This window comes from Cetorhinus maximus, chromosome 12 (assembly GCF_964194155.1).
Source record: "Cetorhinus maximus chromosome 12, sCetMax3.hap1.1, whole genome shotgun sequence".
In the NCBI taxonomy this organism is placed as follows: Eukaryota; Metazoa; Chordata; class Chondrichthyes; order Lamniformes; family Cetorhinidae; genus Cetorhinus; species Cetorhinus maximus.
This window is the reverse complement of record NC_135890.1, coordinates 25,736,769-25,763,522: the sequence shown is the minus strand read 5'-3', so window position 1 is coordinate 25,763,522 and position 26,754 is coordinate 25,736,769. Positions and strand designations below refer to the sequence as shown.

General features: G+C 43.1%; 1 protein-coding gene across 5 annotated transcripts in view; it reads right to left on the bottom strand.

Annotated features, from left to right (window-relative positions):
• reln (reelin) overlaps positions 1-26,754 on the bottom strand; it is a 366,824-nt gene that overhangs the window by 2,773 nt on the left and 337,297 nt on the right. For 4 of the 5 annotated variants that reach the window (XM_078553223.1, XM_078553220.1, XM_078553224.1 and 1 more), the window contains 11 exons: positions 25,569-25,783; positions 23,405-23,582; positions 21,251-21,426; positions 18,903-19,009; positions 17,615-17,857; positions 15,806-15,981; positions 12,875-12,948; positions 9,904-10,065; positions 8,907-9,064; positions 6,992-7,211; positions 4,225-4,422 (listed from right to left, as the gene is read on the bottom strand). In XM_078553223.1, the coding sequence (XP_078409349.1) occupies positions 4,225-4,422; positions 6,992-7,211; positions 8,907-9,064; positions 9,904-10,065; positions 12,875-12,948; positions 15,806-15,981; positions 17,615-17,857; positions 18,903-19,009; positions 21,251-21,426; positions 23,405-23,582; positions 25,569-25,783 (1,907 nt within the window). The remainder of the gene's footprint in view (positions 1-4,224; positions 4,423-6,991; positions 7,212-8,906; positions 9,065-9,903; positions 10,066-12,874; positions 12,949-15,805; positions 15,982-17,614; positions 17,858-18,902; positions 19,010-21,250; positions 21,427-23,404; positions 23,583-25,568; positions 25,784-26,754) is intronic. The other variant, XM_078553221.1, reaches the window with a different exon arrangement.

The following is a 26,754-nucleotide window of genomic DNA, read 5'->3' as shown; positions in this document are numbered from 1 at the left end:
TCGAAGGAGCAGGATCCACCCTCATGTGGACCCAAAGATAGGTATAGGTGTTGTCAGCATTAATCACAACAAATCGGCATTACATGTTGTTCCTGCAGATTCAATATCCATCAAAAGTCCGGTTTCATCTCATTTCTCATACATAAATATATCTGTGCAAACCAGAAAGATGGAGCAATACATAGCAATAATTCCTAGGATTACCACATGATCAAACACAAATTTCAAAATAAATCAGATGCTATACATTAGAGACAGAGAGTGATGATATTAAGACTCAATTATTCTGTGGTTAGCAAAGCAATTGCTCTTATGTCTAATTATTAGTTCAACATGTCAATCAAACAGCAAAGTTGGGGTCAAAGTTAGGATTCAATTAGGGAACAAAGAAGTTTCATTCATTCTGAACTGATTGTAGAGATGCTGGATTGTGGCTACTGTTACAGCAGCTTTTCCAGCAATGATGGAACACATTGTGATTTTATATTGAATATTACTTTAATTAAAATAAATGGTGATTTCATCACTCAAAAAGATTATTGGTGGAGGTGTGCAGTAAAGAGCAAAGGTTCAAGGTGGAACAGAATTAAGAAATTCTAACTTAGATAAGGGCTAAGGGCCTCAAATGTACAGATGGAAGAAAACATAGGGTAGGATTTTTCGGATGGTGGGGTTTCCCACCTCATCACCTAAAGTGTCGGTGGGGATGATCACAGCAGCCCCACAGCCATTTAATGTTCCAAGGAGCGATAATTGGCTGGAGATGGGACTTCCACCCCTCGCTTGGGTGGAAGTCCCGACTCAGAGAGGAGCCAGCCAATCTGATTGGCCAGCAGCCCTGTAGTCTCAGGCGCGCAGTAGCAGCAGTGGCCAGGACTGGGACTATAAGCAGTCCCCAGATTCCAAGTCCTGGGGAAGAATTTTCCCATCGGCGAGTGGAGGTGGGGCCTGCTCGCTGATGCGTAAAATGACGCATGGTGACGTCGGGCAGGCGTCCTGACGTCACTGCGCGTCATTTAGATTTCCAGTTCGATGGGCTCGCAGCCCCCCGCTGAACGGTCAAAGGCCTATTAAAACCTAATTAATTCAATTTAATGAGCTGCCCATCCAACTTTAAGGTTGGTGGGCAGGCGAAGAGCCCAGGCGGCCTTCATGTTTTTCATGAAGCCTCATCCACGGGCGAGATGAGGTTTCATGAACTGTTTTAAAATTTAATAAAAATTTATTCTTTGACATGTCCCAGCTCATGTGACATAAGGGGACATGTTTTAAAAGTGTTAAAAACCTTTACTTAAAACTTTAGCATGAAACAACTCTCCCTGATGCACCTCCATGCCTCAGGGAGATCTCTGCACTCTTTTGTGCGCATGTGCGAAAGAGCGCAGGGAACCACTCAGGGAATTCCCCCCCCACCCCCCCCCAATAGCCCGCACAGGGAGTGCTCAGCGCTTCCAGGCGAGCGTCACGCTGGGTGGGCCTTAATTGGCCCACCCACGTAAAATGGCGGCGCGTCCCCGATCTGGGGCACAGATTGGGTTCGCGCCCGCCCCCATAGAACCCCCCCTGAGGGGGGGAAATTTCTGGCCCTGGAGTCGAGGAACAGGTAACTGCCAAGGAATCTCACAACAGGGAGGACAGCTGAGGCCTGGGGTTGGGTTCTTGATGGAGAGGCCATGGGGGGAAAAAGCACCCACTGAGAGGCAGACCTTGTTGAAAAGGGGCCCTTGAGGGAAGTGTCTCCCCCGCACTTCCTACCCAAGGCCCAAGCAGGTTGACTTGCCAGGCTTCCCCCAGGGCCTGAACTCCTCTTGCCAGCCAAAAAATTGAGACCAATAATTGGCCGCTTAAGGGCTTCAATTGGGGTAAGGGTGGGCTGGCCGCCCTAAGCCTTGCCCGCCTCACGTAAAATTGTGGATTGGTCAGGGCAGGTGAGAGGGCAGCGGGTAGACCACCAGGGAGTTTTACAGGACCACCCACCTGCAAACCCACCGGTGGGGAACTCTATAATTCTGCCCATAGATACCATTCTCTGCACTAGCCATCTTCACAACATGTAATTGAATAGCTATCCTTTCCCTCTCCAGCAGGTGAGTAAATTAAATATATGTACAACTTTCCATACCAATATTACTTTGGCCTTGAACAAGTAGGCCTGTAAATGGGAGAGCATTCCACGTGCCTGAAACATATTTAATATGCAAGTCAGTATCCTATGCTAGTTATCAGAGTCTGATTGCAATTTTCAGGTGTATATGGGTGGAATGTGCATTATGCCGTCCTGCCTATTTCTACCAGGTATTGAAAGGCCTAACCAGGACCCATTTAAGGGATGCCTGGCAAGCGTTCAAAGAATAGCTCAGGAAATTTTAAGTTCTTTTGGTGGGTTCAGGAGGGGCAGGAGTGCTTCTCGAGTCCCCAAAACACTCCAGTTCATGGCTGTATCATTTAAGGCCTCCCTACAATTGCCTCCCTGTTTCCCCAGGTTTGATTTGCTGGTCAGCACAGTGTGGGAGCGGTTGATTGGCTGCCCACCCATAACTAGTGAGCTGCAGTGGGATGCCCACCTGGAGCCCGCAACTTGCCATAGGCATGTTAATGAGATCTCAAAATGGCTCAGTTCTCAGGCCAACACTAGCAGGGTGACAGCCTATTTTGGGTGTGACTTAAAAATTATCCTCAATATTCTTTTATCTAAAGTGATGAACAGGGGAAAATATCATATTGTTTTCTCACCCCATTGTGATCATTCAAAAATAAGCTGATAACAAGACTGATGCCATTTATCCATCACCCCTCTGTTTGCTGACTTACACAGTCTCCAGGTTAAGCAACATCTTGATTCTAAAATTCACCCCCTTGTTTTCAAATCTCTCCACAGCCTCACCGCTCCCTATCTCTGTAACCTCCACCAGCCTACTAACCCTCCGAGATATCTGTGCTTTTCCAATTCAGCTCTCTTGCACATTCCCGATTTTAATCCCTCCGTTATTGGTGGCCATGTCAACAGCTGTATAGGCCCTAAGCTCTGGAATTCCCTCCCTAAACCTCTCTGCCTCCCTACCTCTCTTTCCTTCTTCAAGATGTTAAAACCTATCTCTTTCACCAAGGTTTTGGTCACCTTGCATATCCCCTTATGTGATTTATTGTGAAATATTGCTTGATAACATTCCAGTGAAGCAACTCATACATTTTACTATGCTAAAAACACTCTATAGATACAAGTCATTGTTGTTGTTGGTAAAGAAAGGGAAGGCTCACTAAATGGGTCCCTGAGATAAGGGGTTTGTCCTATTATCAGAGGCTGAGTAAGTTGGGCCTACATTCTTTGGAGTTTAGAAGAATTAGAGGCGATCTCATTGAAACCTACAAAATTCTGAAGGAGATTGATAGGTGCTGAGAGATTATTTCCACTGGTCGGGGAATCTAAAACATGGGGCACAGTCTCAGGATAAGGGGCCGATCATCTAGGGCTGAGACGAGGAGACATTACATCACTCCAAAGGTTGTGAATCCTTGTTAATTCTCTACCTTAGAGGGTTGTGGATGCTCCATCTTGAATATATTTAAGGTCGGGATAGACAGATTTTAGGTCTCTCAGGGAATCAAGGGATAGGGAGCGGACGGGAAAGCAAAGTTAAAGCCCAAAATCAGCCATGATCATACTGAAAAATGGAGCAGGCTGGACGGGCCTTATGGTCAACTCATTTTCCTACTTTTTGTGTTCTTGCGAGAGGAAGAGTTAATACAATGAAAAGAGCAGAAACAAATCTTTTCAGTTGGACAAGATAAGCCTCTATTTCCAGACAAGTGGCATTTTACTTTGTGGTCTAACAATAACTTGTATATCGAGGTCTTAAAATATACACTGATATTGGTTAATGAAACAATTTCCTTTCACACAACAAAGGACTTGCATTAACCCAACTTACAATACCACCAGCTCCCATTTCACTGATAGTTACAGTGGGGTAAGGATTGCTTCGGTCACTGTGTGCAGTGATAGAAGTACATTCTGGATTGGATCCAATGTTACTTATTTCCGAAAGAGTACATATATAACTTTGCTGGAAATACCCTACCTAGAATCTTCCCAACAGCATTTATAATTGTACCAATAGAGGACTTCTGAGTCCAGCATACCTGATACTACAGAAGTAGATCTTAACTTCTTATGCACGTTAGACTTTTGAGAGGTTTCTCAGCTCTGAAGCTTAAGATACTTACAGAGGAACATTGTAAGATATCCTCTGGGCATGTACGAAATCCTTTGGTTGGTGCTGAGCAATAACATGCCATGTAATTCCTCCATTCAGACTGTACTGTAGCAGGATGGCCTTGTCTGCGATGTTGGGGTCTGTCAGGTCAGCATTGCAGCTCCCTGTCTGTGATGTGCTGCCGATCTGCAGCACAAACATGATTTTGCTAAAGAGAAAACATTTTCTGTTTAGCAAATATATCATCAAAACTCAGAAAAAAATAGCTAAGCTCTGTACAGTTAAGATTCCCTTGGATGAGTATGGTAACAGTCTCAGGGAATGTTCAAGCAATGTTATATAAATTAAGTTTTATAAAGAGAAAGGAAAGTCTGGAGGGATTACATTTTGTTCAAAGAGTTCTCCCGTCGTCTGTTAAAATAGAAAAAATGACACAGATTTTATTTAGTGTTTTAAGTAACATTTTTGAATCTCCTTCACATTAGGCTGTTCTGATAATGTTGCTGCACCTGTAAGATGTGAATTACTTCCTGGAGAAGTTCCCTGCACTTTAGTAGGATTTGCAACCTTGGACCAGCATGTGAGATGATCTGGAGCCAGATGGCTTTGAGGAAATACCTTGCTGCTCTGCAGTAGGACAATTTGCCAATGGCTGGGATCCAGATCCCAGGTTGGTGTGATGTCACACCCCCAGTCAAAGTGAAAGGAGCCAGTCTGGGATGCAGATTATTGCTCTGCCACAGAGCAGCCTGAAGGAATGGAGATCTAACGTGGCAGTTCTCTGATGCGGCAGGAAATTTGCAGTGCAATTCCATCCAGGTCACCTTATCCTCATGTAGGGAGACCTAACCCCCATAAGCATCCTAATTCAACATTTCCATCATACAATTTAGGATTCAGTGATTTAAAGTTTACTCTTTCTTGCAATTTAGTTGAGCTTTATCTTACACGATTGCTCCTCCAATGTCATATGCAAGGATTGTTTTTTTTAAATTTCCTAAAACCATTGGCCATTAATCACAGAAAATGCGGTATAGAAAGGTTTTCAATGGTGCCTTCCGAAGAACACACTTCACAACTCACTAGAATAGGAGGCTCCACAAAAATCCTTATCCTCACCAATGGGGGAGCCCAGCACATCAGTGCAAACGATAACGCTGAAGCACTTATAACATCCTTCAGCAAGAAGTGCTGAGTGGATGATCCATCTTGGCCTCCTCCAGAGGTCCCCAGCATCACAGATGCCAGTCTTCAGCCAATTCGATTCACTCCACGTGATTAACAAGGAATGGCCGAAGGCATTGGATGGTGCAAAGGCTATGGGCCCTGACAATATCCCAGCTATAGCACTGAAGTCTTGTCCTCCAGAACTTGCTGCGCCCCTAGCCAAGCTGTTCCAGTACAGCTACAACACTGGCATCTACCCGGCTATGTGGAAAATTGCCCAGGTATGTCCTGTGCACAAAAAGCAGGACAAATCTAACCCAGCCAATTACCGCTCCATCAGTCTACTCTCGATCATCAGTAAGGTAATGGAAGAGATAATCAACAGTGTTATCAAGCAGCACTTGCTTAGCAATAAGCTGCTCACTGACGCCCAGTTTGGGTTCCGCCAGGGCCACTCAGCTCCTGACCTCATTAAGCCCTTGGTTCAAATATGGACAAAAGAGCTGAACTCCAGAGGTGAGGTGAGAATGACTGCCCTTGACATCAAGGCAGCATTTAACCGAGTGTGGCATCAAGGAGCCCGAGCGAAACTGGAGTCAATGGGAATCAGGGGGGAAACTCTTCACTGGTTAGAGTCATACCTAGCACTAAGGAAGATGGAGTGGTTGTTGGAGGTCAGTCGTCTCAGCTCTAGGACATCACTGCAGGAGCTCCTCAAGGTAGTGAGGACCTGGACAATATCAGGCTTGGGCTGACAAGTGGCGAGTAACATTCATGACACAAAAGTGCCTGACAATACCATCTCCAGCAAGAGAGAATCTAACCATTGCCCCTTGACATTCAATGGCAGTACCATCACTGAATCTCCACTATCAACATCCTGGGAGTTACCATTGACCAAAAACTGAACTGGACGAGCGTATAAATACTGTGGCTACAAGAGCCGGTGAGTAGCTAGGAATCCTGCGGCGGGTAACTCACCTCCTGACTCCCCAGAGCCTGTCCACCATCTACAAGGCACAAGTCAGGGGTGTGATGGAATACTCCCCATTTGCCTGGATGAGTGCAGCTCCCACAACATTAAGAAGCTTGACACCATCCAAGACAAAGCAGCCCGCTTGATTGGCACCACAACCACAAACATTCACTTCCTCCACCACCGACGCACAGTAGCAGCAGTGTGTACCATCTACAAGATGCACTGTAGGAATTCACCAAGGCTCCTTAGACAGCACCTTCCAAATCCATGACTACTACCATCTAGAAGGACAAGGGCAGCAGACAGATAGGAACACCACCACCTGGAAGTTCCCCTCCAAGGTACTCGCCATCCTGACTTGGAAATATATCATTGTTCCTTCATTGCGGCTGGGTCAAAATCCTGGAACTCCCTCCCTAACAGCACTGTGGATATACCTACACTACAGGGACTGCAGCAGTTCAAGGAGGCAGCTCGCCATCACCTTCTCAAGGGCAACTAGGCATGGGCAATAAATCTGGCCCAGCCAGTGAAGCCCACATCCCATGTATGAATAGAATACAACAAAGGCTTTTGCCCTTTCAGCGATGCAAAGCTCAACTCTCATGGTTATTTCTTAAAGAAAATGTACCTGGCCCTGGTCAGATCCAGAAGTTTGGTTACAGCCTGTCTCATCTGACAGCCATTGAAGTACAGCGACTCCCCGTGAGCATAGGGTGCCAGCTGACCACATCCACTGCCAATAGCTCCTCCTTGAATCATCTGCCAGTTTATTTCTGTAACACGCGGTGACTCAAAGTTGTCCTTGATGTAACTGGGCAGGTCATTGATTGGAACAGAACAGTAATCTCCTGCATAAAAGATAAGCGGCTTTTAGGTAAGGTTGAAAGAAAATTCTGGAGTTATATTTTTCAAAGAGAATTTTTTTAAAGATTACTTTTATTTTTTATGTCAAGATGGTAATTAATACACAGCTATGGTTATAGTTTTCCCACCTGTAGCAATGGTTAAAGTTGAATTTTTATTTGGTCTTTGTTACCCTGGAAATTTTTGTAACTTATTAGGAACATAGAAATTTGTAAATGAAAAACTAAGGTCGATTTAGTTTGCCTTCTACCATCCTGGTAGTTGCACGATACAACAATAAAGGAGTTGCCTGACTAATTACAGCAAGCACCATCAATTACTTTACAACAGACCCAGACATGAGGTCAGGAGACCTCCTGTGAAGAAAAACTTTGGAAACCGTATGTCTAAAGACACCTGTTCCTTTAGATCATGTTACACTCACCAAGTCATGTCTAAACTTACTCATACATTTCATCCCAAAATATTATTTTCTGAAAGTTATCAATTAATTTGCGTTTGAATGAATCAGTACTTCCACTGTCTTCCTGGGGATTCTTTTCCAGAGATTTTACACTTGCTCACTGAAATAATGGGGATAACTTTAATCCCCAAAAATGGGTAGTTTTGGGTCAGGTGGGAGGTTAAAAAGTTCAAAATCTGAAACTAAAAGTCAACCTGCCTCAGCCCAGCCCGTTTCCAGCTTTAACAGAGGCGGAATGAAGAACTGTGAACCAATCCTGTATCAGGAGGCAGGTCGGTCAATGAAACTTTTGAAAACTTTTGTTTTTTAACCTGAACAGGTTTCCTTATTTTTAAACTTATGCTGACCAGGTTAGGAAACTCAGCAGATTTAGGAGGCCAGACAGGTTGGTATATCTGATAATTAAGTGCCTTTACAACTTCTTGTAGGCCAGGAGGAGCAGAACTGTTTCCTTTGGACCCAACAAGGTAAATCTGTATGAACCTGCAAACCTCTATGATTCCCCCCGCTGTCCTGAGACCATCCCCCAGCAACCTGTTCGATTGCCCACCTCCACAATCTCCTCTGAGAGCTCTTTGACACCCCCCAATCTCTCCTAAACCCCACCCTGATCGCCGATCCCCCCTCCAACCTCTCCCAGACCTCCGATCCCCCCAATCTCTGATCATGCCCCCACCCCGCTACCTCCATGACTCAGTGCTCAGAAATTCCTTGTTTTCTCCCAAAATGCCCCCACTGATCTATGACCCCTTCATGATCAACCCCTAACTCCTGGTCCCTGCAAACCATGCTCTACCCCCTCTCCCCCAACAGTCTCCAGCCCCAGTAGCCACAAGCTTACCTAGTCCTTGGCTGTGACCTTTTCTGGAAAAATCAGACTGGTTGCCGGATCAGGATTTGTTAAAAAAAATACACGGATGATGTGGAACTCCACACCGTTTGATAACTCCTCCCCTCATCCTGCAAATATCAGGGCCACTGATTTGTTTGTCTCCGCTGCCTCCCCACTTCCTATTATGTAGCTCCTAAATCTCCTCCAAGAACCTGGACTCTCTCACTGCCTCAGTGCTTCTTAATACAGGAGTCCTCAGTCTTCTTCCAGAATGAGAGTCATGTGGAGAATGTAGTGGTGATATTGTCACCCAGCATGTCAGATATTTGATCCCTTGGCAGCATTGAACTGGTTCATTTTAAATAGAAAAATTAGAGCCAGTACCTTGATAACCCTCATCACAAATACAAATTGTTCCAGTTCTACAGTATCCGTGTCCACTGCAGAGCTTGGCACAGGACTCTCCAATGTATACATTGTCAATTCCCCAGCTTTGTTTCTCTGTAATGCCCTCCTTCTGAATCCATCGGAACTGAGTAGCGCTGAAAACAGAGCCATAAGCATTTATATAACCAGTTAATAGGTTGTTGCTTCAACAAGGAACTAGCACTTAATTTGGTTCTGGGAAATGAAACAGCAAATTGGCAAGTTAAATTTACGGAAATATTTGGGGACCAGTTTAAGGCACAATAGAAGAAAAGAAAAACGAAAGTGGAGAACTGATTAGAAAAAAAAGGCAGATTACAGCAAGATAAAAAAGGGACTATATTATACGGATTAAATGGAAAGTCAAAAGCAGAGACAGGGATAAACCAGGAAATCATATGTCAATTAATCTTATTTCAGTTCCTGTAAATGTACTAGAATCTATAACAAAAGATCAAATTATTAAAGCATTTGGAAGGGAGTTAACCAGGACCATTCAGCACAGATTTCAAAAAGGCAGGTCATACCTGACCTACCTTATTGAAGCTCTTGAAGAAATAATAGAAAGAGTAAACAAGAGAAATGCAGTGGATGAAGTTTAAAGGGATTTTTGAAACACACTTGATAAGCTACCACATAAGAGACTTAAGGCAATGATAGGAATTAAGGGGAATAGAGTCACATAGATTGGATGACAGAAAGCAAAGTGTAGCATTAGATGGGACTTGCACTCAAAAATGTAAAATTGTTGAAGGACATAGGCAAGCTAGTGGGATAAGCAGAAAAGTGGCAGTGTTTAAATGGAGGAAATTGCAGGTTTGGATGTTAGACTTGCAATCTGACATCCCTCATCCTCATAGGATCCAAAAAATTAGAAGAAAAGTGAAAAGAAACTGTGACAAATAGTAAGTACATATAATGTGGAGGAGCGACCGTTCTCTTCTCTGAACTGTACCTGGATGCAACATATTCAGGTAGTTGGATGGTGACCCTGTTCCAGCTGGAGCAATTGACAGAACTATAAATACTGGCTTCATGGAACTGGAACGGGGAGCAGCCAACATTGCTGCTTGTTGAAGGAAGACACTCCGTTTGCACAAGTGACCAGGAGTCCTTCCTGCAAGAATAAAGAGAAAGCTTCACTGACAAAAGGCAGGGACATAAACTGTTTAGAAGTGCTTAGAACCCTGGTCCTAACTGCTCAGTTGTCAAATTAAAGGGGTGCCGTTGTTATGTTTTACATGGTACCAATGGGACCACTACCAAATGAAGCAAAAACAATTTGATTGGTTATGCTTTAAGATAACTTTATATTCATCAGCCCACAGTGCTTCAATGTACAAATGGGAAAAAACAGTGATGGAGGCTGGGCTCTGCTAGGGATTTGGAGAATAGATTGGAACATAATGCAGGATATCAACTTTCATTCTCCCTTCTCTACTCTTACCCACTCACCCCAAGAATTCTGCCCTCCAAGAGGAACCTATGCTCAAAGAGAACATGAGACACAGATAGGGTTATAATATTGCAGCCTTAATGCCCTTATTTGCACATCCTGTGATTGTGATTTCACATGGAAAGGCTGGGATATTGGAATTATCCTTTTAATATATTTCACATTTGAGATTCTCCAAGTTTGCTGTTCTGAACCCATGATTTTCCACCAATTAAAATAAAGGGGTGGAAAAACCATGGCCAGGATATTTTGGATGGCGCAGTTTCCCTTACTGCCACCCGGGGAGTTGGCAGCAAACACTTCCCACCCATACTGGCTGCCCCACCACCATGTCGCGCTCCAATGAGCATCAATTGACTGGAAGCGGGACTTCTGCCCCTCAGTCGGGAGGAAGTCCTGCCACAGAGCACTGTCTGCCAATCTGATGGCCGGCAGTTCTCCAGTCCCTGCAACACCATAATCTGCAATGGACCGCACTGGGACTGCAAGCTGTCCACAAAGCTTAAGTTCCTGGAGTCCAGGACCAGGTAAGTTTTGGGGGTTTCAGGGTAGGCAGGGTAGGTGAGGCCTGGGGGGTGGACAGAAGGGGTTTGGGGTGTTGGTGGAGAGGTTGGGGGTGGGGATGGAGCCCCTGCAGGGGTCAGATCTTTTGGAGGGGGGGACACACCTGATGTTAAAAGGAGGCTGCTGATGGAGGCACCCCCACACCCCTCCCACTCGAGGCCTGAATCCAATTTATTTTCGAGTTTCCTCCCACCGTTGAACTCCTCCCTCCTGCCTGAAAATTGAGGCTGGGCGGGAAACAGCCCTTAAGTGGTCAATAATTGACCACTTAAAGGCCTCAATTGAGGTAAAGGCAGGTGGGCCAGTCTAGGCCTCACCTGACCCAGTGTAAAATTGCGGAGAGATTGAGGCAGGTGGGAAACCCAAAAAGTGTTACAGTCACCGCCAACCCTGCCCTCACCGCCTGCAAACCTGCCAGCATCAGAACATAAAATTCTGCCCCACGTGAAGAATTTTACAGTCCTCTGCCGGCAAGTTTGTAGGCAGTGGAGCCCATAAAATTCCCCAGGTAGCCCACCTGCCTGCTCCTGTCAACAATTCACAATTTTGTGTGGGGTGGATGGAGCCTAGGCCAGCCCTCCTCACAACAGTTGAGGCCCTTAGGCAGCCAGCTTAAAGGCAGCTTTCCACCCAGCCTCAATTTTTCATTTGGCAGGAAGAGTTCAGAGGCAGGGGAGAAGCCTGGCAGGTCAGCCTGCTTGGGCCTTGGACGTGAAAGGGTGCCCCTCCCAAAGTCCACACCCCCAGTGGTGCTCCTTCACACCTCGCCCACACCCCCTAACCCTGGTTTCTGCATCAATACTCCCACCCCCCTCAGGCCTCCTCTCTTCTCCCTGCTGTGTGAAACCCCCTGCCCTCACCTGGTCCTGGACTCCAGGACTTAGAATCTGGCACTGCTTGTAGTCTTAGTCCTGGCCACTGCTGCCGCTGAGACTACAGAGCTGCCAGTCAATCAGATTGGCCAGCAACTCTCAGACATGGGACTTCCATCCCTTATTCAGGCAAAAGTCCCTTGGAGTGTTAAATGGCTGCATGGCTGGTGTGATTGGCACGGATGCATTTCCCGCCGACTCTTTGGGTGGTGGGGTGGGAAACTCCACCATCCAAAAATCCTGCCTCGTGGACTGGAAGCGCAGAAATAGAAAATCCTAGCCAATATGTCTACGGTGGCTCTTTCATTCTGTTGTTAGGAGGATACACTGTTTTATAACAGAAGTGTTAACCTTGTAACAAACAACTTGTTCATATATAATCTAGTTGATCTTGTGCAGCTTGCTGATAGGCAAAATGTATTTACTGTTTGAATTTAAAACCTTGTTGATGAAAAGAACTTAAAAGTTCTTGAAACATCATGATGTTTGCAAAGAAATATGAAACTTCTCATGCAGTTGAATACATCAGTGAATATTTTAGATCATTTTGCTCACCCAGTTTTCTGAAGTTCCTTTACAAACTGTTACAATGGTGCAACAGAAGGGGAAGGTACTTTTTTTTCTCTAAGGTTGTAACTGGTTCCTTTTTTTGAGAATCAAAGGATGGACATATAGTCATAAAACATCATTCTGTAATACCAACATTTCATGCACCATATATCTTAAAGACAGACACTGCTCTCACAGTGCAGATGCTATGGAATAAAGTGGTGTTTAGCTGTGAAAGTTAAGAGGGCAGGAGTATCAGGTTATAGGAATCGCACTTTTGTATTCTGAACGTTTGAAATCACAGCATGTAATTTTGGCCACAATATGGTGAGGCTTTATACCATAAGCTGCTGAGTTTCCAGGCCTGCTCCTGGTTGCAAAGTTTACTTATCTTGTTGAATTCATCAAAGCTGATTCTAATGTCCTTTGTAGCAAACATTCCCATCTGTCAGTCACAAACCTTTTTTTTTGGGATTGCCACTCACCTTGGATCCTTACTGTATTCCAGCAAAACAGGCTGGAGATCCCCACAAGAATCAGCTTCACAGCCAACTACAATCTGGAAACATATTACAGAAGATAAACTCTAGGAAAGGTCCATTTAATGAATGTACAGGTATAACAAAGCACATTTCATGCTTGATACCCACTTTAAAAATATGGCAATGTTGTTTCTTTGTCCCTATAACCAAACAAGCAGTCTGATGATCTAGTTGATTGTTAGAATAAGTAGGATTCAGTATAGTGATGAAAGAAGATAGGATAGATCCAGGGATGGGATAGATTCAATGAGGTGAAGAAGCTCCTTGTGCAACACATGGGCAACAACAGAAGACAGAATAGAGATATAAGAATGTACAAATCATGAAAGAACATTCAGCTCATCTAGCCGATTCTCATCTGTCAAATACACAGTTTGATGTGGAGAAATATTTGGTTTCAGCTCTGTATTTCTTTTTGAACAATAAAGTATTTATCAGTGGAACCTCCAGAAAAATGTCATTGGTTAAAAATGGTCATTTCCATTGTTTCTCCGGGGAGTCCACTGCTCTCCTGCTAAAGTTATGGCAGGAAACTGGAAGAACCCTGTGCCAATATATGTCCTATTACTTTAAGGCACTTGCGCTACAGTGACAACTGAAGACTGGCATGACCTAAACACTCTTAACATAAGGGAGTGCTATGATCTAAGTAATGCAATTCAAAGCCGTCCTCTAAGCCTGTTGCCCTACATTCCAACATCTCCCACCAATTCCAATCTTGTAGTTTCTCGCCTATCTTCCTTCTTGTCCTTAAGACCCATTTCCTGTTCCCTTGATCCCCATCTCACTCCCCTCCTAACCACTCAACTTTCCTCCCTGATTCCCGTGCTGGCCGATATTATATGTGATTCCCTTTCCTCAGGCGCTGTTCTTTGAATGCAGTTCCCTTCAAAACTGTCATTACCCACCACACCGCCCCACACCCACCCCCTCCTGCACCCTACCCTCTCACTTGCCATAAAGCTCCTTTTCAAAAACGTATCTTTAACAACCATCCCCTGTCATCACCAATTACTGTCCCATTTCTGACCTCGCTTAAATTGTCACTGCATCCTAGTTCTTTACTCCCCAAAACATCCTGTCTGAATCTTCCCCCAATAAAGCTTCTACCCTTCTTACAGCACCAAACCAACTTCAGCTAAAGTCATAAATGACACCCTTTGTGACAGTCTTGCATTATCCCTCTTCCTCAACCTTTCTGCAGTGTTTGATATAGCTGACCATGCCACACCTCTCCTGTATTGTCCAGCTTCACTGGACTGCTATTGATGGTTCCATTCATACCTCTCTGAAGGCAACTACTGCACTTCCGCCAATGGCTTCTCTTCCCTTCCCTCCTCTGCACCGTCAGTTCCTGGATATCTGAAGACACCATCTCTGTGGCAGGTCTCGTGCCAGTACTGATTTGAATGATTATTGGTAGAAACTGGCTGCCAACTAATTCAAATCTTTGTAGGCAAGCCAATGTGTTTCACTTCCTTTCATGTGCTGCTTTCCTCCAAATCACTTGCAACTTAGCTCTCCTATCCAATTGCTAAAACGTCCTAAATCAAAATAGAAAAAGAAATTCTGCCTATGCATGCAGACAACTAATGCTCATTCATAAAATAACTAAAGAAACCACTACAGAATCCTATTTATGGTTCTTTAGAGAAGCTGCCATCACAGCAGAGGAGCAACTAGACAGGAAGAAAATTACCAGTATCAGTTATAAGAAAGTTAGCTGCTCTTAAAACATACTATTCTGTCGAGACAACGTGTACCCATCAATCATGAAGAAAGTGGCAATGACATTTAGAGAGATTTTCACTCACCCCCTTTGCAAGTTTGTCAGAACAGAGCAGGTACAGAGCACTAAGGGTTTGAAAAGGACTGACATAACTTTATTACTTAAAATTGTCAAAAGACAGACCTGGAACCATACACAGGTAAGCTTAACGTCAGCTCATAGGGAAAATCTTTTAAACATTTTAAGGGATCCGGCAGGTGCTTATTTGGAAAAGTATGTCTTGTTAAGGACCATCACCATGGATTCAGGTTACATTTAACTAAACTGCTTGAGTTTCTAAGATGAAAATTAAAATTTAGAATTAAGTAGGGAAGTCAAGGCAGAGCTTTTCTTTACACGAAGAGTAATATACATCACTGATGATAAGAATTTGTAATTGTAATTTCTCTGAAGTAAGTAATTCTCTGGTATTTGGAAGAATGAGAGGTGAATTCTTTGAAATGCATAAAATTCTTAAGAGTCTTTGACACAAAAGATGATGAGAGGCTGTCTTCCCTGATTGGAGCGTCTAAAACTAGAGGCCATAGTCTCAGGGTAAGGGTTGGCTATTTAATTTGAGATGAGGAGAAATTTCTTCACTCAGAGGGTTGTGAATCTTTGGAATTCCTTACCGAGGGCTGTGGCAACTCAGTAGTTGAATGCAGTCAGGATTGAGATCAATAGACTTTTAGATTCAAAGAAAATCAAGGGACATGGGAATTGGGTAGGAAGCTGACGTTTAGAAGTTTAGCCATGATCTTACTGAATCGCAGAGCAGGTTTGAGTGGCTTACTCTGTGCTTATATATTATGTTAAGGGAAGGCAATAACAACTTAATTCCATAGAAAATTATATGATTTTCAAGAGAGAGAGGAAAAGAGATAGTGAAGGGTAGGGTGGAAGATGGTCAGATAGGGTCAAGATCAAGGAAAAGGGATGGAGCAGAAGTGCCTAATGGTCTTTTCATTTTACAAATAATTTTTTACATTCCAGAAAAACAGGGCATAATTCTTTGTGTGGCGTTCAGATAATGGAGCCTGATTTAAACGAGTGCCTTAGTATAACTTAAGCATAACAAGTATGAAATGTCCCAAATAGAATCTTACTCTGAACTGTAGTATATATCCTGGTGCTACAATAAGTTCCCGTGAAGCCAGGAAATTGTGCGTCTTATCTTTCTTCTTATTAGGCCAATAGAGATGGAATGAAGGATTACCGCAGAAGCCTGCTGTACGAACTGCATTAGGGTAGAAAATCCAGTTTTCATCATGGTTAACACCTTCTGTAGGGGGAAAAAAAGTTCTTTAGGAACAGAATAATAAAGCTGCTATCTATGTTTTAAAGTTTAATAGCACAAATATGCACCAATTATGTGATCAAGGCTCAGTCTAAGTTTCTCTGTCAGCACAAAGGAAGCCCACAGTGCAGTGAGTTGACAGCCTGCTAATTTGCAGATTAGTTCACTTGAATAATTATTCATAGCTGTCTGTTCAACTTTGGCATTTTGCAGGGAGCAAGCCTGATGGGAATGTGAAAATGCTTCTCAAATTTAAAGGGAAACTGGATACTGAAAGGTAAGTGCCTACATTGGGGGATGGATATTGTTTTATCTCTTATAAAGCATCAAGATACATTTTAAATCTTTGTCAGCCATCATTGAGGCTAGGCAGGTGGAGAAGTGGCAGGCAGAATGTGAAGGCACAAAAATGTCTTTTTGAACAAGAGTCAGAGTGATGCAACAACATGAGCAATACCTAAGTGGATAATACGGCCATCAGGATAACTACGAGACTTGGAATATGATGCAGAGAATGTTCACTTTAAGAAATCAGGCAAGGATGGTCCAAGAGTGAATGCTACAACTTGTTCCACATTTACTTTGCTCACCCATGTCAAGCCCTCACACAAACGTACAGCTCTTTCATTGTATTTCATGCACATCCGTACCTCAAGTAAGCCACACACACACATTCACAATATAAAATACAATTAAAAATCTTGCCAAATTCACATCTTCCAAGGGCATCATACCTAAAGTCACTGTAATACAACCTAGATGTGTGATGCACTTGCTTATGACACCCAGGTGGGTTAGGCACATGCTGCTTTAATTTCCAATATTTCAAATCTATTTTTTTCCTTCTACAACAATATGGAATATCAAGGGTATGATTCTGACTTGGAAAAAAGTCTCCCCATTGAAGGATTGGTGGAGAAAGTGCATCTCTGACATAACCAAGAAGCTCTGGTGGGATCTGAGGACGCACACTCTTGGGTACAGCCTGCTTGGGCCACGTGACTTCAGGTGGAAGTGGACTTGCCTTTGCGTATTCCTGTGGAACATCCCCACCACCCCTCCAACCTCCAGCTCGCTGAGGGAAACAGGAATTCCCAGGGAAATTATTAATTTTCAAGTTTTGGGTGGTGAGCCTCCTTGTAATAATAGGTGTGGTGAAAGAGAAGAAACAAGAGTATCTAAGCTGACTAAATAACAGGGTTAGATTGACAAAAGAAAATTCAACATTTCAAAACCATTTCCAAAACAAGACAACACACCTTTAGGAAAAATCTTGGTGAAATGCTTTTAACTTACAAAGTGATTGCCCCAGACAATTAAGGATAGGGAAATCCTGCCCTCAGCTGCAAAATGTTTGAGCCTGTAAAGAGCTTGGATGACAGCAGTGATCGCCCACTGGAAACATCTGTACTCTGCAATGTCAGTGCTGAGGAGATATAAAGGCTAATTCTGGGATTTTCCAACCATCCTGTACTTGATCACATGTGTGATTGGCACTGGGGACGACAAAACTTTCCCTGCACAGTTCTTATCATCTATCAAGTCATAACCAAACACTTCCATTCACAATTCTTAACTGTCATCAGCGCCATTCACCAATCTAATGTTTCCATCTTACCATCATCAAATGAATCCATTAGTTGACTTGGGTTGATCTCAGATCCTCCAATCAGGATGTTGTCCAGTGCCCATTGAGCACGCTCTCTGCTTGCTACCATCTGGCCTTTCAGAACAACAAAGGGCTGCCACCATCGCAGGCGAGTCGTGTTGGTGTGAGCCTCCTCTGGAAGGAGGACATAATCTTGGCGCACAGAAATATATTTCTGGTAATCCATTTCATGTAGTAGGTTCCAGGTGATTCCTACAGTCATGAGAAATTAATTAGTATCAGAATTTATTATTTCAACAGAAATGTAATGGAAAGGTTTTTCTTAAAGTTCACTATGGCAAAAGTTTTAATCAATGGTGACTATGGTTGGAATCTTTACCCAGAATTTTGCAGGAACAGGCTATTTGGCCCAATGAGTCTATGCTGATATTTATGCTCCACATGAACCTCATCTCATCTTACTCCATCTCACCCTATCAGCAAACCTTTCTATTCCTTCCTCCTGTACTTATCCAATGCAAGGATATGAGTTGAGTCTCTGTAAATTCAGATGGATTTTAGCAGTCGCAAAACAGTAGTTCCTAGTGTGTTCACGTGCTTCAGAAAAATGCTGCCAATTTGACAGTATTCAGTAATTCTGTGAGAAACCCAGCAGTGATGTCTGAAGAAAATAACTGTTCTTTTAAGGAAGAGGGATTAGGGTTAAGATTGGGGACAATTCAGGGAAGAAATTGTGAGATGTTGAGAATGAAATTAATGGTGACACATTTAAATCTGAGATCAATTCATATTTTCATTATTAAAATTGAGAAATGTACACTGGGGTGTTTAAAAGTCATCTCCAACTGTTACAAGCTCCTCAATGTGTAGTCACAGTTTTATAGTCTTTAGAGTTAGAATTTTCTCAGCGTAAAGGCCCGGCATTCAGGTTGCTGATTGAACCTTTTCAGGACTTTTATGATTAATTAGAATACAATATTTCCTATTTGTCTTAAATAAAACGATATTCCAGAAAACTAACATTGAATATTATGGAACATAATGAAAAGAGAGTACAAAGTACAGGCCAGGGGTGGCAATGTAAAGTGGGGAGAAGGCAGAAGGGAAGGAATTGTCTCTATCCAGAATCGCAGCTATTAGCTACAGGAAATTACTGAGTTACCACATTCGGTGGTCAACATCTCTCTGTATCTCCTTCTGGTCTGCTCGTCTTGCATTTAGTCTGATTCAAAATATCATTTGACACAGTTAAGAGGCAGCTAATTAGAGAGTCATAAAAATAGAGAAAAAGCCTCACCTCCATCAGTGGAGTAGTCCAACAAAACCCCTTCCTTCCTGCAAGTAGGCTGATGACACGTGGTCATATTGTTCTCACTGCCTATTCTGGCCCAATATTGCACAAATCTGGGTATAAAAGATCAACATTAATGTTGTATACCTGAAATTGTAAAGGAGTCAATAATATACTTTTAAATAGCAGTCTGCCAATCCAGCTCTTAGATATTAATTTCTCACAATCTGAGTGCTACACCTAGAACAGCTTATCAGAATATCATGTTGACTTTTCAGAAACTCTTAACCCATTTGTGGTTTTGTGTGTCAGGTCCTGGAAGTTTTAGACATGATGTAAGTGCAAAAGAGCAGGAGGGCTCTACTGCCACTGATCTAGAATCACATTTTGCTTGTAACACCCACTCCAGACCTTGCGAGAGAACATGGGGTCAGGGTCATCCAATTTACATATTTTAGTTAGGTTCTGTGACAATGAGGATGTCCCTGGAAGTAGTACAAGATGCACCATCAAATTGCTGCGTGAAGGTGCTGGACTCCCCATGTAAAGGTGTAGCTATACCAGTGATTGGATCCATTTGTAAGAGGAGATGATTAAAAGAAACTGCCAGAGTCAGTTCTTGGATCTTCTAGTCTACAATACCACCTTGGTGAGCCCAACTTCTGTGTGAGAAACTATCTCATTTCCTAGTCTAATTTTCAAGTAAATTTTCTGCCCAAGTGATTATTTCTTCCTGATTGCAGCGTAGGGAGGAGACTGGAGCTTTAGGAATTCTAGTGAGAGAAGCATTCTCACCAGCCTTTCCTTCCTGTCATGGCATGGGTCACATATGGGGCAGATGAAAGCTCCATTCCTTCCAGGACCCATCGGAAGCTCTTGCTGATCCCTGTTTTGGGCAAAGATTTGACCTTTCTGGGTCCTGCCCAAATTTCTGCCCAGCGGGCCTCTCAAAGCTACTTTATCTCCCCCACTTTCTGCCTCAGTCCCCAGTGAAAATCAGGGCCAATCAGTTCGTAGCAGATGTGTGGTGTCTCTAAACAGGTGCTTCTCCTTAGGTTGAGCTTGATGAACTCCCTCTTCTCTTTGGCCATTCTTTAATTTTCAACTCTTAAATAGTTTGACTTATTTTGAGCTCATCAGGGCGAATGAAGTTGTTGCTGAGAATTCGAACACTTTGGGCAGGATTTTACGCGTCGGCAAGCGGGGGTGGGGCCTGCTCACCGTCGTGTAAAATGACGCGCAGTGACTTCAGGGGGAACTCCCGACATCACCACGCCCTATTTAAATTTTCAGGAAGGTAGGAGTGCAGCAAAATCAGCTGCGCGCCCACCGACCTGTCAATGGCCAATTGAGGCCATTGACAGGGTCAATTAAGTAATTAAAGGACCTGCCCATCCAACCTTAAGGTTGGCGGGCAGGCCAGGAACCCTGGCAGGAACTAGAAAAAACATGAAACCTCATCCACGGGCGGGATGAGGTTTCATGTCAGCTTTAAAAAATTTTAATAAAGGTTTTGTAAAAATTATGGACATGTCCCAACTCATATGCCATTGTCACATGAGGGGACATGTTAGGGAAATTTTATTTTTCTATTTTTATCTTTTTTACATTTACAACCGATCTCCCTGAGGCTGCACTTAGCCTCAGGAAGATGAGTGTACTCTTTCGTGCGCATGCGCGAAAGAGCACACTCTCGATTTTGGGATTCCCCCCCACCCGCACAGGGAACGCATAGCACTTCTGCGCGGACTTCACGCTGGGCGGGCCTTAATTGGCCTGCCCACGTAAAATGGCGGGGCGCCAATCAGAAACGCGGCTGTACGCGCCCGCTCTTCAAATTCCCCCCCAATGGGGTGAAAACTCAGCCCTTTATATTTCAGATACCCAGGGGTAGGTTTCCATTATCTGTGCTTGGGCATAAGTAATCATCTGAACAGAGAGCATAAGAGAAATGGGCAGGCCCAATCGTCGGCCTTCCTCACCTGATTCTCCACCCAGTACTCAGCTCAGGTGATTATTTATGCCGAGGAGAGGAAAACCATCACATATTCCCAGATCAGGAACAATAAATACAGATGGAGAACAGAGCTCCTTTTAATCTCTAATGTGTGACGTGAACTATCTATTACAGCACTGTGACATTTTTCCATTTCTCAAATGAACAATTTTGTGACCTCTTGAAATGATATTGCTGGTTAAGTGCCAGTTTGTATCAAATTAAGGCCAGTTTTGTGCTCCCATAGGCGAAAGTCAATGTCCAACTGATTGAACCAAAGAACTTATTAACACCTTGTTTTTCTAACTTGACCAACATGAAAGAAGGCTTGACATAGAACTAACTGTATAAAACTTACTTTGTACCACGGAGATCAAGGTCAGCGGTTATTGCCTGCCTCATGCCTGCTCCACTGAAATAGAGGGGCAAATCTTCCGCGAGGACACCACAATCTGTGCAAGCCTTTCCACCTTCCAGAGAAATCCATAAGTCTGATTTCATGGCATCAGTCTCAAAACGTTCCTTCAATGAAGTCTGTAATACATTAGACAACCAATCATTAAATGGGTCAAAGGCAATGCAATTTGCCCATCTCCAACTCTGGCTAGTATCCAACTAAGTAAAAAAAAAAGTTTAAGCTGGTTTTATTTCTCTTCTACTTTCCTTTTCTCTAGATTGCATGGGCTATATAGCACTACAAGCTATGAGAGGTGAATTTATCTCAGGCTTTAATCAGCCAATGCTGCTTGTAACTGACTGATAGGAACTACGTGACAGCAGTTAATGTTAACTTCCCCCCTCTTTGGAAGTGTCCTGTCTCTGCTTGGCATCGCCCCACAATCATATGGTTGAGATTGTGTTGTGAGTGGTGAATGGTGGCCCAGTTGGTACTACTGATAGAGTTGATCCACAGACACTCCTTAGGTGGAAACTTTAAGTTTATTTACAAGGTACTCAGCAGACCAATTGTCCATGGCTGGATCAAAAGGATCAATTCTTCTGAATTGCGGCATTTTGAGAGGGAATTACTTCGCCGGTTCAAACCGAACTTCTGCTTACAATTATTAGTCGGGGTACAGTGCTGATTTCTTTTCTCTTGATTTCTTCTGTTAAACTTGTTTTATCCTCATTGCTAGCTTGCTGTGAGTGGTGGCCGAGTTGGCACTATTGATAGAGTTGATCCGCAGACACTTCTTAGGTGGAAACTTTAAGAATATTTACAAGGTTTTCAGCAGCAACCACATGTGTGCTTTCAACTCAAACTCTGTCTCCACATAAATAACTACTAACTACTGACTACTGAGGTAGCCTGTGCTACCCTCCTATTGGGTACTAAAGATCATGTGGTCTTCCTTAACAAGCATTATTCTTAAAGGTATATTACACACTAAATAAAACCATAATTACCACAGATTAGTAGTCTACTGTGAAGGACTCAAGGAAATAAACCTTTGTTGAACTACTCACATTGCAACACACTGGAGCACTGGAGCTCCATGTTCCACCATTATACTGTCTCTCTTCTAATTGCAGCTTTGCCTTCTATTCCTCAAATGTGACTATCCGAAAATTTATTGCGCTCAGTGTTCCATTATGAATTTGATATTTGTGCACTAAAACCTTATAACAAAAGCCCCACTAAATGTATTTTAGGTACAAATAAATATCAAATGCTAAGTAACAAACTGATTGTTTAGCAGTAATTGATGCATAATAACCACAAACTACCAGCACGTCACAACAGATATCATGGTTTATACCCCTCGCCCCACTGAAGACTTGCTAGGTATAGTTCCATGGAGATTGGCAGCACTCCAGTATCTTTACATTCTTCCTTTGTGAGCTTTGACAGTCAGCCCCTGGTGGCACTTTGTGTCTACAAGCTCTGTATTGTTCTCGCCCAATGTCCTACACTTTTCAACAGAGGTTTTGGTCAGTGGCCAAGAGTAGGAAGGTTAGCCCATGGGTTACCAATGCTAACTTCAAATGCTGCCATGATTGAGATCAGCTACTCAGCAGAGATAAGAAATTTAATTTTCTGGCCTGTACAGCTTAATACTACACCGGCCAATGCCTTTATCAATGATTAATCCTTTATTAATGAATTCATTATGCAAGTTATGTCAAAACATTTTTAGCAGATAATGACTAAATCTTTCACCACATTGTGATCGAGGATTTACATCTAGAAAGGGACATAATTATTGGGGCAAGTGCAAAACTGAGCATCGTTCACTGAAAAAGCAATTGTCCTGTATATCCTTTTGCTAACAGCCAAGGAATTTTGTATGTTTAATTTATTGTGAATCTGAACAATAAGAACCACACGGAATTAACTGCATTCATTATTAATGAAATGAAAAATCATGTTTAGTTGGGCTGTGTGAGTGATCATGTTATCTCACTCCACTCTGTTACTCATAACCCCTATAAAATGAAGTGCCTGTGAATTTTAAAATAAATATTTTGCCCATCTTTGGATTTTAGGAAATCTCAGATAATCCAATAATACCTTTAGAAGCTGAGTCAAGTAACAATTTGACCCAGTGAAGCCGGGGTCACAGAAGCACTGTTTGTTCAGGCAGTCTCCATGTCCTCCACAATTGCCTGGGCAAGCAGGTCCCACATAGAAATTATCAATCGCCCACTGCATATCTGAATACTTCTGATAGAATCGGAATCTCACAGGACTGGAATAAAATAGCATGTGTTAGTTTTAATTCACTTGGAACCTGCACAAGAGTCCCCACAATCCAGAATGACAATTTTGTGAAAATGCAACACGTGTACAGGAAGCAAATATACTGTATTGACAAAAGCATTGTGCTTTTCCAATCAAATTGATCGTGTGTTTTTCCTTCTGCATTCTTTCTCAGCTGCACAACTGCTCCAGCAGTTAGGGAAATTAAAATGTACAGCAAGCCCTCCTTTGCTGCTTTCAGGGTCCATTTATTATTGGTTCAGATGGAAGTGGCACTGCTCCATAGCTTAGGGTAATATGGAGTCCGTTTTACTGCCACAGAAGAATGATTCACTCATTCACTTGGCTGAAGAATGATGAAAGGCATCATACAGTGGACAATTTCCAGTACTGCCTCAGGCCAGTGGTGTTAATCTTAAAGGAACTGACCACTTCATTGACTTCAAAAGTCTGCATAAAGCTGCTTAACATCATATCCATCCATCGAACACTGGTTAGATTCATGGTGGAACAGTATGTAATTCATACGCATCAAGCAGATGCTGCAGATTTAATATCCTTCATGGCGACTGAAGAATCATATTAAAGATAGTTCATATTAAACTTCGACTTTTCGTTTTATCATTTACATTTGAGAACTTTGGTTTCAAACAATGCAGTCTAGCCTCCTCCAGCCATATGTTGGTGTTTGATCAAATGTAGAATCAAAGATACACTGTATGTAAGCTGACCTGCCACTGCACCGTACAAAGGGAGTTCAGACCAACTGTAGTCTTCAGGTTAAGCAGAGCCATTTGGACCTGGGCATGCAGACATAATTCTGCCCCCATTTTAAAGTCTTTTTGCATTTCCATTATAAATTTCTATTTCCACATTTATAATGGAAACTGTCTATGTAAACATGTCATTCATTCTGTGGTTACACCATTCTGCCAATGGCAGCATTACAGTGCTTCCAGTAGAGTGGTGGAGGATGTAATCACTGCATTATGAATGCGGGAACAGGAATTTATAATGGGAAAATGTTGACAGGAGGTGCAGGTAGATGGAAGCTTTTGAATTTAGTCTTCTGTGACGCTGCACATAGGAGGGACAAAACTAAGTGCAGTTTTTAGGACAGGCAAGGTGAAAAGTTAGTTTTTTAACTGGAAGATAACTGGACCCAGATTGAGGAGAGAGGGAGAAAGAGAGAGCGAGGGAGAAAAGGAGAGGGATGTGAGGAAGGAAAGGGGAGTAGTGATTCGAGATTGAAGAGGAGGATTGTATAGTAAAAGGTAGAGGACAAGAGAAACAGGTGGAGGGAGCTGTATTTCTGCCACTTGACTCAGATTTTACCTGGGAAGGGGATTGGGGAACTATGCTACCCTTCATTACATTAGTTTGTCTTGTCATAATAGGGAAGTGGGGAGATCTCCATGACCCCATGCAGGCAGGGTTTTAATTTCTAATTTCTAGTGGGGTGGGTAGGAGACATGGGGCGGAATTTTATTCTGGCAGAATTTAAGGCCCTGCACCACCGCAATGGGGCTGTAAAATTCCGCTCATGGGCTCTTATGATCTCCAGGTCCAGATTGACATCTAGGCAGAGATTTTCCCTTCTCTCCACTGAACTTGGAATTTCAGGTTTAGTGGGGGATTGGTTATGGTGAGCAGATCGAGATGATACTTGCATTTGGGGGCAGTGGTAATGGGGTGGGTTGAGAAGGTGGGTTGAGGTAATATGGACCTTCAACCACCCAAGCTTAAGTGGAAGGGAGCAGGGAGCATTGTGCTGTCAGGTCTGAATTTGAATATTTAATAAAGATAAGAGGACCCGTTTGGGAAGAGCTGGAACTGCAGTCAACAGTAATAGCACTCAATAGGAAAGAAATATATCTTTGAAAACTCCAGATTTCTATTGAGTTGTTTGTAAGATCAAAATGACAAAGAGAAGCAATTGAGCAGGATCACATCACTACAACAACTCTTTACTCACTTGCCCACTAAATTTTCTGGCAGTGGATAAATGGCTCTTTTCCATTCCTTGGCGGGGAAGAATACAGATGGCTGTGTGATATCACCAGAACACTGTGGGTCAGCTGGTAGACACTGTGGCACCAGGTAATGCCAGTTAACTCCAAAGTCTGTGGAATACTGAACATGAACCTGATTCTGAACGACCTTTTCCGTGGTTTTACAGCCCACTGAAATCTAAAAAAAGGAAATAACTTCCATCATCAAGGATCATTGACTTTTTCTACTTATTACTGTGTTTACCATATTCAAAATGACATTTTAATTAGTTTGTAAAGTGAAGAACTGGCTTTGGAAAAGACCCAAACCATTGGTGGGCATTGTCATTGCAGAATCAAGTTAATCAATGTGAGATGATGATTTAAATAACAATTGTACCCCTCAACCTGAACTCAAAAGGGCCTCAGGGCTCCTCAGCCAAACCTGCCATGGGCAAATCTCCTTCCACAGCATCTGTCCTGATAAAACCGTTGGAGAATCCTTTCAGGCCTGAGGCACTCAGCCCAGCCATGCATATGGGAGGAGTTCTGCTCTGCCACACTTGCTTGGGCAAAAAGCAAGCCCCAAGGAATTTCAGAACCATCGAATGTTATGTTGTGGGTTGACATGCACTGTTACTCCTAGCAGCCCCAAGGACCTTCCTGGTGCCTGCTTGGTTCCTTCACCCCATTCAGTACCTCTCTCAGGTCTGCTGCCAGTGTCACAGTGGTCCAGAATTCATGTTCGCTTCATTGGCAAGCTTCTTGATGATGAGCAGGTGCCCACAGCCTGCCTGTCTAATTTCAAACAAGCCTGAGGCCCAATTTTGATGGTGTGTCAAGCCTACTTGTTCCAGTGAGGGGTTTACTTCCTCTATCCAGACTAGTGCTATGCAATGTCTACCCTAATACCCTGAAATATATGTATATAAAGTGAAGCATATGGCCAACAACATCAAGAAAAAGCACTTTGGTTTCTCATACTTTGACAGCCTTATTGCTGTCAGCAATTTCTCATTTATGAGAAACTCTGGTTCACGGCTGTCAACTTCGCTAAGAGTCAGAAGATTGTGTTCAAGCCCCATACCAGGATGCAAGATGCAAGCTAGGCTGACATTTCAGTGCAGTACTAAGGGAGTGCAGTAGTGTCAGTGGGATCATCTTTCAGCT